Source organism: Varroa destructor, unplaced genomic scaffold, assembly GCF_002443255.2.
Source record: "Varroa destructor unplaced genomic scaffold, Vdes_3.0 BEIS01000001.1, whole genome shotgun sequence".
NCBI classification, from domain to species: Eukaryota; Metazoa; Arthropoda; class Arachnida; order Mesostigmata; family Varroidae; genus Varroa; species Varroa destructor.
Genome location: NW_019211454.1, coordinates 35,410,781 through 35,425,722, shown reverse-complemented (window position 1 = coordinate 35,425,722; position 14,942 = coordinate 35,410,781). Strand labels below are relative to the sequence as shown.

Below are 14,942 nucleotides of genomic sequence, written 5' to 3'. Positions count from 1 at the left end.
TATATATTATAGAATATTTACTCGATTTCTGCAAGAGGGGCTGTTTGATAGGCAGCAAAACCACAGGTGTAATCAACCTGAAACATCGACCTGAACCGAGTTAGAGCCGAAACGGTCACTGTATGTCTATGGTGTATAGGTACGCAAGAAATACGGTTTGGTAAGCGGCACGCAAAAGCGTCCATAGATGAGTTTGGCATATCAGAATAAACAAATACGATATTATAATCGCAGAAAGCATTATTAACGTATCTGCCATGTAGCGTTAGCTTATCGTCCAAGAATATTCGAGAGTTGAGAACTAAACATATCGAACGTCATACCATCTAAAAGTCGGCCAGCGGCTAGAAGTTACTTGCGATATGAAACATCGACCTTAGAAATCTGACCTTAACCTGAAAAATAGTATCGACAAAAACAGGCTAAGGGTATTTATTGAAAGGCGCCTGTACAGAGCAACTGTCACTGCTACCTATTAATGACGTGGCAAATCCAACCCAGATAATTAATTTTTTCTGAAGCGACAATTCTCGTAATAAACAGCGTGGCCGTTTGCTTAATAGGCCTATATGTTTTCGTATCCTGCTTGCCACAAAATATTCTGTCTAATAAACGACGGAAGAAGACGCATATGTCACGTTTACGTGAAAAAAGTTTTGCCATTGTAAGGTCACTCCTGTTCATGTGATGCCATCTAGTTTACGCAAGGGAGTCGTTCCAAGAACTCGATGTTATTTGTGGCCGACTCACTTAAATCGCTAGCATAAGCTGCGTTACTAGGTCTGTACTGAAAACACCTTTGAAGATGGGTGAAAATCAAGAAAGAACTATTGCGGGGATTATTTTCACAGGTAACTTAAAAACGCCTCTAGCGCATGCCTGAGAACCCGTTTCGGTACATTGTCTCGTAGGTACTTCACCCGAGTTATCCTTTAGCCAAGATGGTACGCTTCTATTGTCATCACTACAAAGTTCAAGATAAGTGACTGTGAAAAGAAGTTGCAGAACCGTTTCGCCGAAGCCTTGTGGCGCAAGATTTTGGTCGTATGGCAAAGGCGCAAAAACGCCGCAATACTAACGTTCCATTAAAATATCTAAATGGGGTTGCCATCAAAAAGTAATATATTTCTCTAGATTAAAAAGAGGCCTACGAATAGCCACAGTATCTAGCAGACGTAAGCTCTCTTACAGCGGTTCCATTTACAGCGGTTAACAGTTATGTTCCTTCTGGGAACACGGTACCACAATTCGGCGGAACGCGCCCATCCTCGCTTACTAAGTATAATTTCCTCCATATTTCCCGGTGGGCAACATTGGTACGACGTGCGATCGTGTATAATCAAGCACGAACTCGATAATTTTACGCATAATTATCATCTGCATAAACACACACGGTATGGGTAGATACTCAAGCACATATGATTCAGGTTTAACCAGCTATTCCGTGACAGTATCACTGTCATTTTAACTAGACAATCTTAATTTAGAACCGATCAGACTCTAACAATAATGCAGCACCTAGAAACCGATCTCGAAGGTTGATACAAATATAGGAGCTACCTTTAAGCAGCGATAAGCAGAATCTAACAAAACTGACAGTACCGATAAGAACTTCGCGATGCTACCAGAACATTACTCATGTGCATGGCTAGAGCGCCAAAGCTTGATTTTGTTTCATAATAAAATCAACTGAAGCACAGGTATGCAATATACGTAGAAAAAAAAATTAGGGCCAAATTGAAAAATCCATTGAATTACTTCGCTACGTGCTTTAATGTCTAAGCAAAGATGCGAGACCGCACGCTAATTAAATCTACGTCTCGTCTTCCGCAGATGTGTCAAGCCGTGCAAAAATTATATCAACAACTTATTTAACCCGCCCCCGGGGTTACGAACTTTTGAAATAACACAAATGGTTAAATAACAATATTTATTTTCAATAAAAGCTAAAGCTATCAAGTTTGCTAATCGTCGCCAGACAAACACCAAATTGGTCATATGGTGGACCGCCACCATACGACTTTTTTTGCCATGCCCCTTGTCACTAGAATATTTATATCGAACGTAATTACTCTTATCCCATTGACTTTCCATTATCTGCGGTACAAAGGTCATGACTAGGACACAACAGGGGCAATTCATTATTCAGTTCGCACAAACGAAGTTAAGAAAATCTTTAGGAAACGATCGCAAGCAGTTGCATATGTGTCCAGTACCCTTAAGCCCATCATGGAATTTCGGAAGTACAGTTGCTATTCATCCATCGGGGTCCATAGTACAGAGAGGCTTTTTTTGTGTCTAGCATTTACCTTCGTTCGCATTATGAACCTATGGCCTATGGCCTGTCAACGGAATAGCCTAGCCGATAAAGGTATGTATCTAATTCTAAGACTCAAGGTCAATGCAATCGCTCGTTAGGCAGAAAAAGAAGAATCATTTACAGCAATTAACTAGATCGCCTATGCTATGTTCTGTTCATCACCTTTCGATGACGGAGTGAGGTCTGTATTATGGCTCGGTATAGTTGGCGACTTTCGCTTATGGTTGCCCTTACCAAAATATTCTAGCGACTTTTTCAATCGCGCTCTACGTTAGAGGAGGCAAACTATTAGAAAAATATGCGTCCGTCGGTAAAAATGGCGCTTACTGCGAAGTACACATCAAATAAGTAGAAGACTTGCTCGGTGGCATCTCGCAGTCGTCACACATATTCAATTGACAGGCAGAAACATATATGCCGGCCAGTTAACTCAAATAGCTGGTAAAGTTGAGACGTTCAACTACTAACTATTATGGGTTCGTACGTGTCGATAAGTCTCCAATAAGTTTGTGCTGTGACGTGACAAAATCAAATTTTTTCTACATTGCTCGCGTCCGGTAGAGTTGAATCGTTTTGATACTTTGAACGCCACAATCGCTCTCAATGAGGTGATCCTGTTTTAGTAAGAAAAATACCTGTTTTCCATCGAAATAAAGTTAGGCAGATGCGGTATTTGAATCACTTGTTTTTTTTCGCTGAGTCAAGTTGCGTGATCAGATAGGTCTGGCTATGGTTAAATAGGCCGAAGTTCGTGAGTGAGCTTAGTTTATTTGTTAAAAAGTGTTGCAACTATATCAATGACGCCTTATTAGTTTAACATACCATAATCCGTTTCTGTTAATTCATACAGGCACTGCTGATGTTCGTATCGACAATTACGTTTCATTGTGTTCTTTACATTTACCTTACGCTTTATTAAGTGGCATCTAAATTACATTATAAAATGAATAATTGAGCTAATTATCCTGGCGTAAGCTTCACTCACGCACAGTGTCAAACGTAAGCCGCCTAGTATAGTAAACCGTGCATCCTACTAGTGGACAGCATCTATTTTTCCTAACTGCTTTCGTTTCATCTATATTTTAGTCATTTTGGAAACTTCAGTCTGATTGGTGGTACTCCGTCGCTGTTGAGGAGCTGAAGAGGTAACAAAACCGCACATGTTTCTTGCGTTTCATCAGTCTCATCACCCCTTGTACATAGAATCAGTATTTAAAACATGTACCTGCTCTGCTTTCTCTATGTTCCCTTATGTCGCCATTCAATAAGCGTTTACGCAACAGGTATGTTGCTAGTACATTTGTTCTATTCCTGTCTTCTGATATCATTAGCGTCGCGATATCTGATTATAATATAAGCCTCACGGCGCGCACACAGCGAACGTTATTCGCTAATATGGAAGATAAGCGTATTGGATATAAAAAAAACAAAGGTGGTAGTAATGGGACACGAGCAAGCAGGCGAGCGAGCAAGCATCTTTTTCGCCAGAAACTCACTTCTGGCTCTGGGCTGAAACCTCAGCTTGAACACGAACGCGCGAGTAGGTGGGCGTCTGCGGGAGAGACGTGCAATATTTCCCACCAAAAATCAGCTCCCTTCTATGCTACACTTTCAGCAAACAGCCGAAGCCTTAGATTCTCCCCAACAGCAACAACAGGGCAAAAGCGGCGGTCGTAGCCTGAGCTGAACTAAGACTAGTGTTAGTGGTAATGGTAATGACATGGCACGGCATGGTATTAAAATTTCTATTTTTACGCCCGTCGCCCGTAACTTGCCCCGCTTCTTGCCTTACTTGGACCATTGCAGGGGCGCTTCGGTAGCACTTAGTATTGATGGTTAGTCCGAACTTCTTGCGACTATAGCAGCTATACCCTGAACTAAAATCAATACGACATCAACCTCCTACAGTGACATTGGTAAAAGTGCTAAAGCGTTATTCTGTAGGAGTAAGCGTCTGCTACCTTCCTGTGTAACACCAAGAAGTAATGTGAACCCTATGCGAAGCTCTCCACCTTCACTTGCTTACATTGGCTGCGGCACGCAAGTAACAACAAGCGCCCGGATTCCGCTCCGTTGCCCCTTTCCGTTCCGGCCTATTGTTATGGCTTCTGTGTGTGCCACCGCCTCCGTATTGACATCTCGTAACTCTTGAACGGACATTACTTATCAGCAATTGTTGTCGCGGCCTAACTACGTATGGACCTGCCTACAAACGACAGGCCTCTTCCCGGCCACGAGTCACGTTGTCATGAGCATTATCACTGTGAGCAGCACCGTCATGATCGTTTCCTTTGAAAACATAATTATGTCTATTTAAGTGCGTCTGTTTAAAAATTGCCAACAAACCTGTTGACTGCATATATTCTCTGGATTTGCGCGTAGTCCACGTCCATCTGAGAGCAGCCACAAAGGTAGAGCATAAAACAAATCTCTATTGATACTATAACATTATCATAGCACAAGAATGTCCAAAGGTACCTACGCTTTCACAATGGAAAGGTCGTAACCGTCGTCAGCTTCGTCTTCAGCAACGTGAATGATCAAAGCGTCCTCATTATCTATTATACAAATTTTGGCGGTTGTCCAGGACCCAACCAGGACAGAATATGTAGTATCCAACGGACGCTGATGTGACACGAAGTTGAATAAGACAATGTTAACGGACAGCTGACAATGAGCTAACACCGCTAGAAGTGTAGCAATCCGCTATTCGCTCGGTAGCGTAGCAACAATGCACAGAAGTTCGACGCGCATCTGAAATTTACTGTCGCTGATGTACCCGTACAGCCGACTGCTGCGCAACTAATGCGTGACGGTCAGTGTTGTCTGAGTGACGCTCACTGCTAATTTAAACACAAGATAGCTACTATATGCTAATCAAATGTTTATATGTATTCACACATGATTTTCCAACTGAAAAATAGAAGGAACAGAAAGCCGGAGTTACCGCAAGCCGTTCTTGACATCTAAAGGAGTCGCGTTTAAGACGTTTTTTCGTAACACACTGGAACTATAATTATCCAGGTCTTTGGCCCCTAACGTTTTAAAATAGAATGGAAGAATACTATTTTAAGTGCTGACGAATATCGGAACGCTTGTCTTGCGGCAACTTTAGATGGTCGACAGTTATACCTTAGATAAGCAGTTGACTATACTGGTTATAACGGTAGAACCTAACCGGGAAAATGAAGCTTCAACGAAAAGCTATCGTGTTAAGACTAGCCAGCCCAATTAACTTGCTGGTAAGTGGTATAGATCCACGGTGTTCAATTGGACTTTACGTGCTCAGCCACTTTTCAAGTCAGTATTTCAATAACCTAGTTAGGCTAATATTCGTTAAGAGAAAGACGAAAAGCAGTACCCTGCAGGCCGATAAAAAGCTGTCCGCTTAGCAAACTACGCTTCTAAAATGAGTGAATATTCCTACAGATAAAGCCATGTCATTGCTTCCCTTTGATAGTAAGATTTAGTTAGTGTGATTTCTTACGCTCTTTCTTTAAACAATACCCATTTACATTAGGGCTGCCACAGCCACTCCAAATCCTGGGTTAGGGTTTTCGTTCTTCTCCGTGGTTCATTACATGGGCGTTCCTATATTAGCATCGCTACTAGGCTAAATTATCATCATCATATAGCCTAAATCATCATACGAAACCTAACCAATTGGCCCGAGTGACGAAAAATCATTGCTTAGCTCTTTTCTATCCTTGTAATAATACACTTTCCTTTTATAATAAATTGACCTAAATATACATCATTGCGTAATATGGTCGTGACCCACATCCGGAACTTCCTGAACTGTTCTATCTTTCAGTAATACTAGCGTTTTGAAATAGCGTCGTCAGAACGGCAGATATTTTAGAAGAAGTGATTTCACGTTTACAGCTGAACCCACGATATGTAAGTGGTCGCCGCTTAGAAATTACATATATATATGTGCTTTAGCTACTTCCCTGAATTGTAGACTTTCATTTGCATATGTTATGGCGTAATCAGGGTACTGTTAAACAAACGACACGTTCAACCATAAAATGCGCCTACAATTCCCTAGAGGGTACCATCACTGAGATGCTACAATTTCCCTAAAATTATTATTATTATACGCATACAGATTTCGATTCGACACGATTTGGGAAGCTTTAGCGTTAAGAAGAGGCTAAAATTAGGCATGATTTTTTTGGAGCATTTTTTTCTAGGAATAATAATATAGAGTAATAGGAAGTTAGCTTTACGTTCCTTGGGGTTGACTGCAGTATTGCATGTATCTTTCACTTTTCTACAATGATTTCAATATAATACTCCAAATTATGAGATAGTATTTGTTTATTGTTATTATGATGAGCTATATGTACATTGTTAATTTCTGACGCAAAACTGTCGGGTAAACACGGTGGTGTTTCCTTAGTGAGCTTGAAATCAAATACATATCTATGCTTTTCGTTGTAGAGACTTACAAACAGCCCAATTTCCCGATCTATTCAACCGAAATTTCCTTTTTTGGAGTTGCAGATTTGTCAGTCGTCGCCAACTTATTACTCTATCTACTCAGGTACTGATGTCGTTTTCAAACGTTTTTTTTTTACCGAACCCGAGATTATCACTATAGCTTAAATTTAGCATACATTCTTGTGCCTTAGTCCTAATTCGAGGCATCATCCTAACTTGAGTTAACTATGTGATAACTTCAACTCAACATATGCCTCCTAAGACATGGATATAACATACTTCGGAGTCGTCCGCCTTTCCTGGTTCGTTATAATCCGTATAAGAAGCCTTGGATACGATAATAGTAACAGCGCAAAGGAAAAACTAGACAGTTGACCACTTTTACAACTATTCTACTATAATATAGTTCGTTAAGTCAATAGCAATGGGCTGACTCCGAGGTCAGAGAGTTTTTTTTTTTTTGATCGGTGTTAATATTGACGTGAGTTTCGGTCTTGAGCGATTAAAACAAATTATCTGCACAAACAATGGATACTACTATTACCAGTTACATTTTACCAGCTCGAACCACTATCGGCTTACCTTATATGCTGGATTATACTGGAATCTAATTATTCATTTACTTAAAAGTTGCGCTAAATACTGCCGCTTTTAAGTCGAGATTTAGCGTAGTCGCACTTCAACCTCAACCTTAAGATAAACCGCGAACTACTCAAACGTAATGATTTATGCCGCCAGTGATAGATGCATCAATGTGCACGTATCCTCGAGGCATACCGGTACTATGGCGATGTTAACGAAAATTATAAAGGGGCAATTAAACGAGATTCTGTTGTAACGAAAAATCTATTCATTTTGTCATAAATGCTTCACGAAATAATTGGACAATAACCCACTTTTCTATGTAAATGAACAGCTGGGCACTGACCAGAAGTTTGTCTCTCGATTTGACAATGTGCAGATCTCTCTAGACTGACGAGTACTCTCTAAGATCCTATCCGTTACCAACGTCTGCTGTTTCGTCATCGTATCAGCGTCCTAGCGGATTCTCAATAGTGCTCTAAACGATTCCGAACACACTGGATCCGCATCTCGTCTATTGCTAAAAAAGGTTTTCGTAACTAAACAAGAAGTAGTCCTTTTTACCGAGACTGATATTATTTGGACAGCGACGGTGACTCAATGATCGGCAGCGCTAAGATGGACACTGCAAAGATAAGGGAGAAATTAGAATACGGAGATGATCACAAGGAACGCTGTCGCAGTAATCGAAATTTAGCCATTCATAACATCCATAGGCTGACGTGATCCAACGATTGTTCGATCTGGATGTACGGAGACGGCCAAATGTTAAGGTCTATCTCATAACGCTATTGTACCGGCTTAAAGCAGTTTGAACGAGGACAGCGTACATGGATACGCACAGACGTTCCTCTGCATAAAACTGATAATTTTGCGTGGCAGCATTCATTTACTGTATGTGGTGTTTCGGACCTTTGAAATGGACGTGGACAACAAACAGATTGAAAAAAAAAAAAAAAAAAAGCTGGTAGCCAAGTTTTATCTAAGTACAATTAAATATCGTTAACGTTCAAGCAAGGTGCTTTAACAGTTGATAGTTTAGTTGCGGACGGAACCGATGCTCGATCACCGTGTAAAGTATCTAACGTCGCATCTAAACAACGAAAGAAAAACCTATTGCCAAGTAATGAAAAAGAAAAACAGGACAGCATTATGACGGTGTGTGATGCTGCATTACTAGGTCAGGGATTTACGTAGTGGATGTACAACGGTCCTATATGTGTCCAAAGGGCCAAATAGCGAAAAAGAAATAGAACATCTTAGAGTATTTATTCGGTTAATGGAAATTGATGGCCGTGAATAGTGTAAACGTGTTCTCTTTCCGAAACATCGGGGTGTTCAGACGATCGCTCGGCAGAGTAATCAGACTTCTTTTGATTCGTAAAACACTAAGTCGCAGCATGCACAAAAGACGTATCGCAACATCAAATTTATGATTATTATTGTCGTTATCAACAATAGCAGAAACAATCATCGCATTGCAGGCAGCCGAAGGCGTTCTCAAGTCAGCCTCGATCATTTTATATGAAGTACAACTCATCTAAAACAATATTACATTTGTGCACTTATTGAGCAATGCAACTGTACAAATGGTAATAAATAATAAACGTTTACCATTTTTAATAATAATAGAAAATAAAATAATACTTTGCTGATTAAAAAGGCCAAACACACTTGGCCTCTACGTAAATGAGAGATTATACTCAGCCGATATATTTGTCATTTCGCTTCACATTTTCGAGTCCTTACACAATTGTATTGTAAGATTCGCCCATGTGGCAAAGTTCCCAAGATACTATTACAACTCATGGAACGTGATGTTATTTACCTATGCATAGGAAGTGCTGCTACGACGACTTCAGATTTACGTCACTTAATCAAGAGCGATCTCCCACATAGTTGAGGCGAAAGGAAAGAAGTCATTGCCTGATGAATATCAGCAGTAACAGAATTAGATTGTACAACGGTAAAACAATAAATCGTATAGATTGTATGGTACGCAACGGTTGTGTGTTCTTGTTCTGCAAAAGCACAACATCCGGGATTCCGATAGCTGATAGAAAAGTGTTTCCAGAATGATAAAACTGCCTCCTGCTAGACGCAGTCTTGTTTGCAGAAAATAGACACGAACTTCTAGGTGACATCGCAAACAGGGCTCTGCATGCAACTTCTTTAATCGTATGTGGCGTAAAATAGCTTCACTATCACTTGATAAACTTAGAGTTTGGAAGCTATCTAGCACATCAAAGATCGAATAAAAACACGACCCAAAAAGTCATTAACAACAGTCACAACTGTGAAACCTTTAGTTCACGTACCAGTCTGCGAGACAACACTACAAAACGTAAGTGAGTAAACTTTGCTTAGCATAGCACTTGTGAAGTGGATGTTTGATTTTTACAACACGGCATATTTATGCGTAACTTACTTTTGATCGATTCATCTAAACATGTCTCAGTAGACTCGTCTCATATGGGGACTCTATCAGTTTGAGTGGCACACGACGCCCAGTCTCGCAGACTCGCTTGAGGGCAACTCAGCTTCGTTAGTTTTGACTGCGGAGTCGCAAAAAGATCTATGTAGGTCTAGACTACAGAGAGTAGTTTCATTCGTAACTTCCTCATGTAGTTCATCACATAATTAAAATTAAACAGTCGTTATTTCTCACGTTATAAGTTGAGGTCGACACAACATCATTCATTAGAGTGCTAGACCCATGCTACAAAGAACAGACTTCTGCATACGGGTGAATCCCCGTTAGTACGAGCTTAAAGCGCACATTTTGACCGAAGCATCGTGGGTCTGCCGTGGAGACCCACTGGCTGAATAAGACGGCGCATCGAATTTCCCAGAGCACGTCCTGCCACGAAGGCTACTGTCACTGGAGTGGACTATAGAGTGTGTTCCTTTTTTTACGCATTAGTCAGAATGTTGTCAAGTTTTTTTAATACATTTGCTTTCGATAATATCATATCCTCTAGAAAGTCGAAGATCGAAGGTATTGTCACTTTCAGCTTAGCCGGTTTTCCCTTTCGTCAATTCTGGATATCCAAACTCGTTTGGATCCTCTAGAGCTAGTGGCATCAGTAATTTCCGATAGTCGTTAAGACTTAACGGTACGCTGTCTATGGTATCTATTATATAGCATTAGATTGTGCTAATTATATAACCATTGCAACAGACACAACAAATGCAAACAGTGCAAAATTGTGGCCGAGAATGCAATTATATAAAAACATTTATTAGAGAAAACGATGCCAGTGTTCCGGATAATGCTACTAAAGTTCGCTTTATCATATAATATATATAGGGCAATCAGTAAATTTACCATCACGCAGTCATCATATCAAGACATATCCCGAGACGGCATTCAAATATATATCACGTCTTGGAATCCCTGGGCTCGCGTCTTGGAAAAATGTAACATTGTGCAGTGCATGAAATTGTCTTCTAAAACGTTAAAGTACTAGCACAACACTAAGAAAACTTCATCAACGAGTCAAGAACTTCATCCGCGCTAAAAAAAAACGTGCAAAGTAACGTTAAATCCTACACGAGCTCCTAGACCTTGCCGTGGATAAGTAACATCATTCTCAACTTGAGATGTAATAACGAGAACCGTTAAAACTTAGCAAAGTTGGAAACGGCAAACTTCACGGCGTATTGGGCCACTATGACGACAAACCATTCCCTATGGAATCCTTAAAAACTGCAAATATTTTGATCATATATTTGAGTTACGGTGTGACAAAGTCAACACTATGCCACAGTGTATTCAGCGGTCCTTTGAGATTGCTTTTGACACTGAACTATTAGTGTCTCGAAGGTGACCTAAACATCTGTTCGGTGCAAAAATAGAACGACGAAGTCTGGAAGCAGGGAGAAACATCTTTGCAGACCACCAAATTTCTTTCAAATGTCTGAGATCATTTTTGATAGATTCAACGGAGTTAATTGTCTATCAGTGGCTTCGTCGAGTTGTACGGGTCAACGTGACTTCATGAAAATGATTAACACCTTGTCATTATTAACACATCAAGAGATTTGTTTAGATGATTTGCGCGGTCCCACTAATAGACCTCATGAACGGGTGCAGGTTATGCCAGGTCCATTGGTAGTATAATGTATCATAATTGTTAATATGCACTCTTGATGTTCGGAGGTTTAAACGTACAGAAGAAGTACAAGTGTCGTCACTGAAACTATGTCGTTGTGTTTCGAGTGTACAGCTTTGAGATTCCCGATACGCGACGTAAGTCCTTGTCGCGTATCGTGGCGCATATTGGCGCGAACACTTTTCATTGACAGTCTTGTAAAATCTGTGCTACTAAGCACACGTTCCTTCTGTAACCGAACAAACTCATTGTTAGCGACATATATTTTCTGTTGTCGAGTTAGAATCAGATTTAATCCAGCAAGAACTGGACATTGGAGGACGGTTCTGAAAACTTTAATGTCAAAAGGGTACTTCAACATGGAACAAAATATCCATAACACGAGGGAAGACACCGCATCTGTGCAAAAGATGATCGCAGCCCTACGCGGCAAGCCTACCTTCGAACATATTGAAGGGTTTTTTTTTTTCTACAAACAACCAATAGATAGACAGAAGTATACTAGTCACGTAGCTAATGTCATGTCAATAAGTCATGACGACATGACATTAGCTACGAATTGGATTCTCAAAAACGAAGTAACTAACTCAGTGGCAGACAGTACTATATTTGTATCACTTTTAGCCGTATCGAGAACCATGAAAACTCAACTACCTGAACCGTCATTGTGCTTCAAGACTCCGGAAATACAAGGACCTGAATATATTTGCGAGGAAATGCATAAGCCGAATGATTGCATAAGTCGGTACGCAGCACATAACACAAAGCGATACGATTAGAACATTCTCATATTTATTAGGATTTTCCGAGTGAAAAATTCTCTTCATATTTTTAACAGACAATTATTTCGACCGCTTCAAGTAAAAGCAACGAATACCGTCTTTATTAATTGACATTAAACTTTGTTTCGGCACCATTTTTTTGTATTACAACGAACGCACAATCCAAATATAGAACGCATAGAACAAATTACATTCAAATCCGTAGTCGAGCAAAAAATAATCTCAGACAGGTTCGTCTTTTCTCTTCGATTTCAGTCGTCTTTGTCAGAGATAAACGTCAAAATTTGCATCTTGCGAAATTATTAAAAAAATACCCCGAACAACGTTGCGCCGATTTCACGTAACATTAGAAGTCCCTCACATTCGTGTTATGAATCTATAATTCGTTTGCTCAGAGCCGTAATACACGCTACAAAATAGGCACATGCTTCTCATAAGCAAAAAAGCAATTCGTTCTCGTTTACAGTATCACCAGCCTAAAGTAAAAGCATATGAGATTACAATTTTTTCTATCTTCTCAAACTAAGAGTATCAAATATGGGTGGCCAAAATTTGCTCGATACTGGATCACCTCTGACAACGCAAAGGTTGTTGGAGACAGAAAAGCTATAGCTTATAACAAAGATCAATAGTGCATAATAATCATCAGTGCTATTTATTGACTCCTGAGTAAAAAAGATTCTGTTTACAAGACTAAGTAATTTGAAATGAATATTTAAGCATCTTCCTATATTTAACAGGCTTTTAAAATACAAGATAATTTCTAACCTTTTTTTTTTCGAGTAAACAAAGAATAAAACAAATTACATGTTCCGCTGATAGCAATAGACACTATAAACTAGAGATGCCTATGACAAAGAATCTAGATAGGGAGTTTACCCCCTTCGAGGTAGTCGCATAGGAATACAGTTCATAACCGCGCCACTTTGTACGATTTAATAGACAACGTAGTCAATGGGCTACGTCTTGATGTTATGCCACCTCTTCTCGTAATTATACGCGGGCAGCCCTTAGAATTATGCGTCGTGTGTTTCCAGATGAGCACTTGGTTAACAAGAACATATAGCGATTTGTACGATTTATAGGTCATCTAAGTAACGTACCTAGAGTAGTGCAATGATTCACTTTGGTATGGAATAAAAAAGACTGGCAACTGTTTAAACATCTGTGTGCGATTTTGTGTTACCGAACAATTAAAAACCTGGAATTGCACAGTTCTCGTATAGATTCAGACAGCTAATCCTGGAATGGACGATAAAAACCTAATAATACATTGGCGCGAAAGACAACGATAAATACGTGTCTTTCCCTGTCGAGGGATGATGCGAGACATGGGTGCACTCTTTTCGAGATTGCCGCTACAATATCATCCTGGAAATTTTAAACGGCCTTTGATTTTTTTAGTTGCACGACTTACCCCACGCTACGATAATACGAAATACTTACCTGCATCTAATGCTCTCTATTGTTTGGCGCCACAGCCTGGCTATATTTTCGGTAAATTTCTTCTGTGAGGTAGACATTAATTACTTATGTTATGGGTTGATCTCACAAGGTGCATTTGCGAATTGACAGTATCTGAATTTGACGACCGGTTTGGTTCAGCCGGTTTCAAACTGTTTTCGTATAGACGAAATTCGACATGTCGAATAAACGAAAGACGATGTTTGCACACAAAGTAGACTCACAAGTATTTCCAAGAGGAGCTTAAGAACGCAATCGAAGGTCAGTGAAACAAAACGATGTCAAACCAGACCAGCATCGAATGAATGCCTGATTCCGCTTACAGATGATAGGACGACCACTGCAAATGCCGGCCCGTTTCAGTAGGTTTGGTTCCTTTCACGGGTTCAGGCAAGTAGCGCCCTCTGTCGGCCGCTGGGGGTGTCAGTTTCCTCTTTCTTCATTCTCTCCAATAGTGTTGCAAGACCATAATAGAGGGGGTCTTTTCGAGACAGCAGCAGCACCGGCGGCAGCACCGGCGGCAGCAGACGACCACATGTAAAGCTGAACTCGGCTGTCACATGTCGGTCGACCCACACAAACGCAGAAGTGCTTTCAGTCAAAACATGAGCAAAATGGTTACGTGATTAAAAAATAATCTGCAATACTGCTGTTTCCGACCCACTCAAATGTACTCAGAAACTAGTTGTTAGCTGTCAATTTATAATTCAACGGGTTTCAAGAGCTCATTTAGTTACTGGGCAGTGCAGTGCAGTGCAGCGCTGCGCTGCGCGGGCGTATAGCTCACGAAGTACTTGAAAATAAGAAGGGCTGAATATTTCGGTGTATGTTCCTATGTACGATACCGTGGTGATACCTGCTGTCGCCATTTATAACGAGGAACTCTACCGTTACAAGTCCAATTGCCTCTGTTACCGATACTGGTGCTGTTTATGATAATAACACTGCGTAATAGGACCAGAGGATACCTGCGTATGTGCTTACCCACTGCCTTCCGTTTTTTACCGAGCTCGAAATATCGCTAGTCGATATATTAGTTTACAGAAACAAAATGCGTAGGGGGAAAGCTCTGTATGGATCAGCGCCGGAGCTGGGAGCGATGGAGGGTACACACAAATAAGAGAACACCTGTTACATTGCTTAAGCAGCTAAGCTGGATGCCGAAGCGTTACACGGATAGAAAGACTAGGCGAGGTAACCGTAACTTATCCACTTACATGTATTTCGATGAAG

The 14,942-nt window shown here is 40.5% G+C and overlaps 1 protein-coding gene across 4 annotated transcripts in view; it reads right to left on the bottom strand.

Moving 5' to 3' along the window:
• LOC111247712 (scavenger receptor class B member 1-like) overlaps positions 1-14,059 on the bottom strand; it is a 37,124-nt gene extending 23,065 nt beyond the window's left edge. For 3 of the 4 annotated variants that reach the window (XM_086982791.1, XM_022798971.2, XM_022798987.2), the window contains exon 1: positions 13,692-14,059. In XM_086982791.1, coding sequence (XP_086838917.1) covers positions 13,692-13,768 — 77 coding nt within the window. In that variant the 5' untranslated portion in view covers positions 13,769-14,059. The remainder of the gene's footprint in view (positions 1-13,691) is intronic. The other variant, XM_022799011.2, reaches the window with a different exon arrangement.
• Between the last annotated feature and the right edge of the window lie 883 nt (positions 14,060-14,942).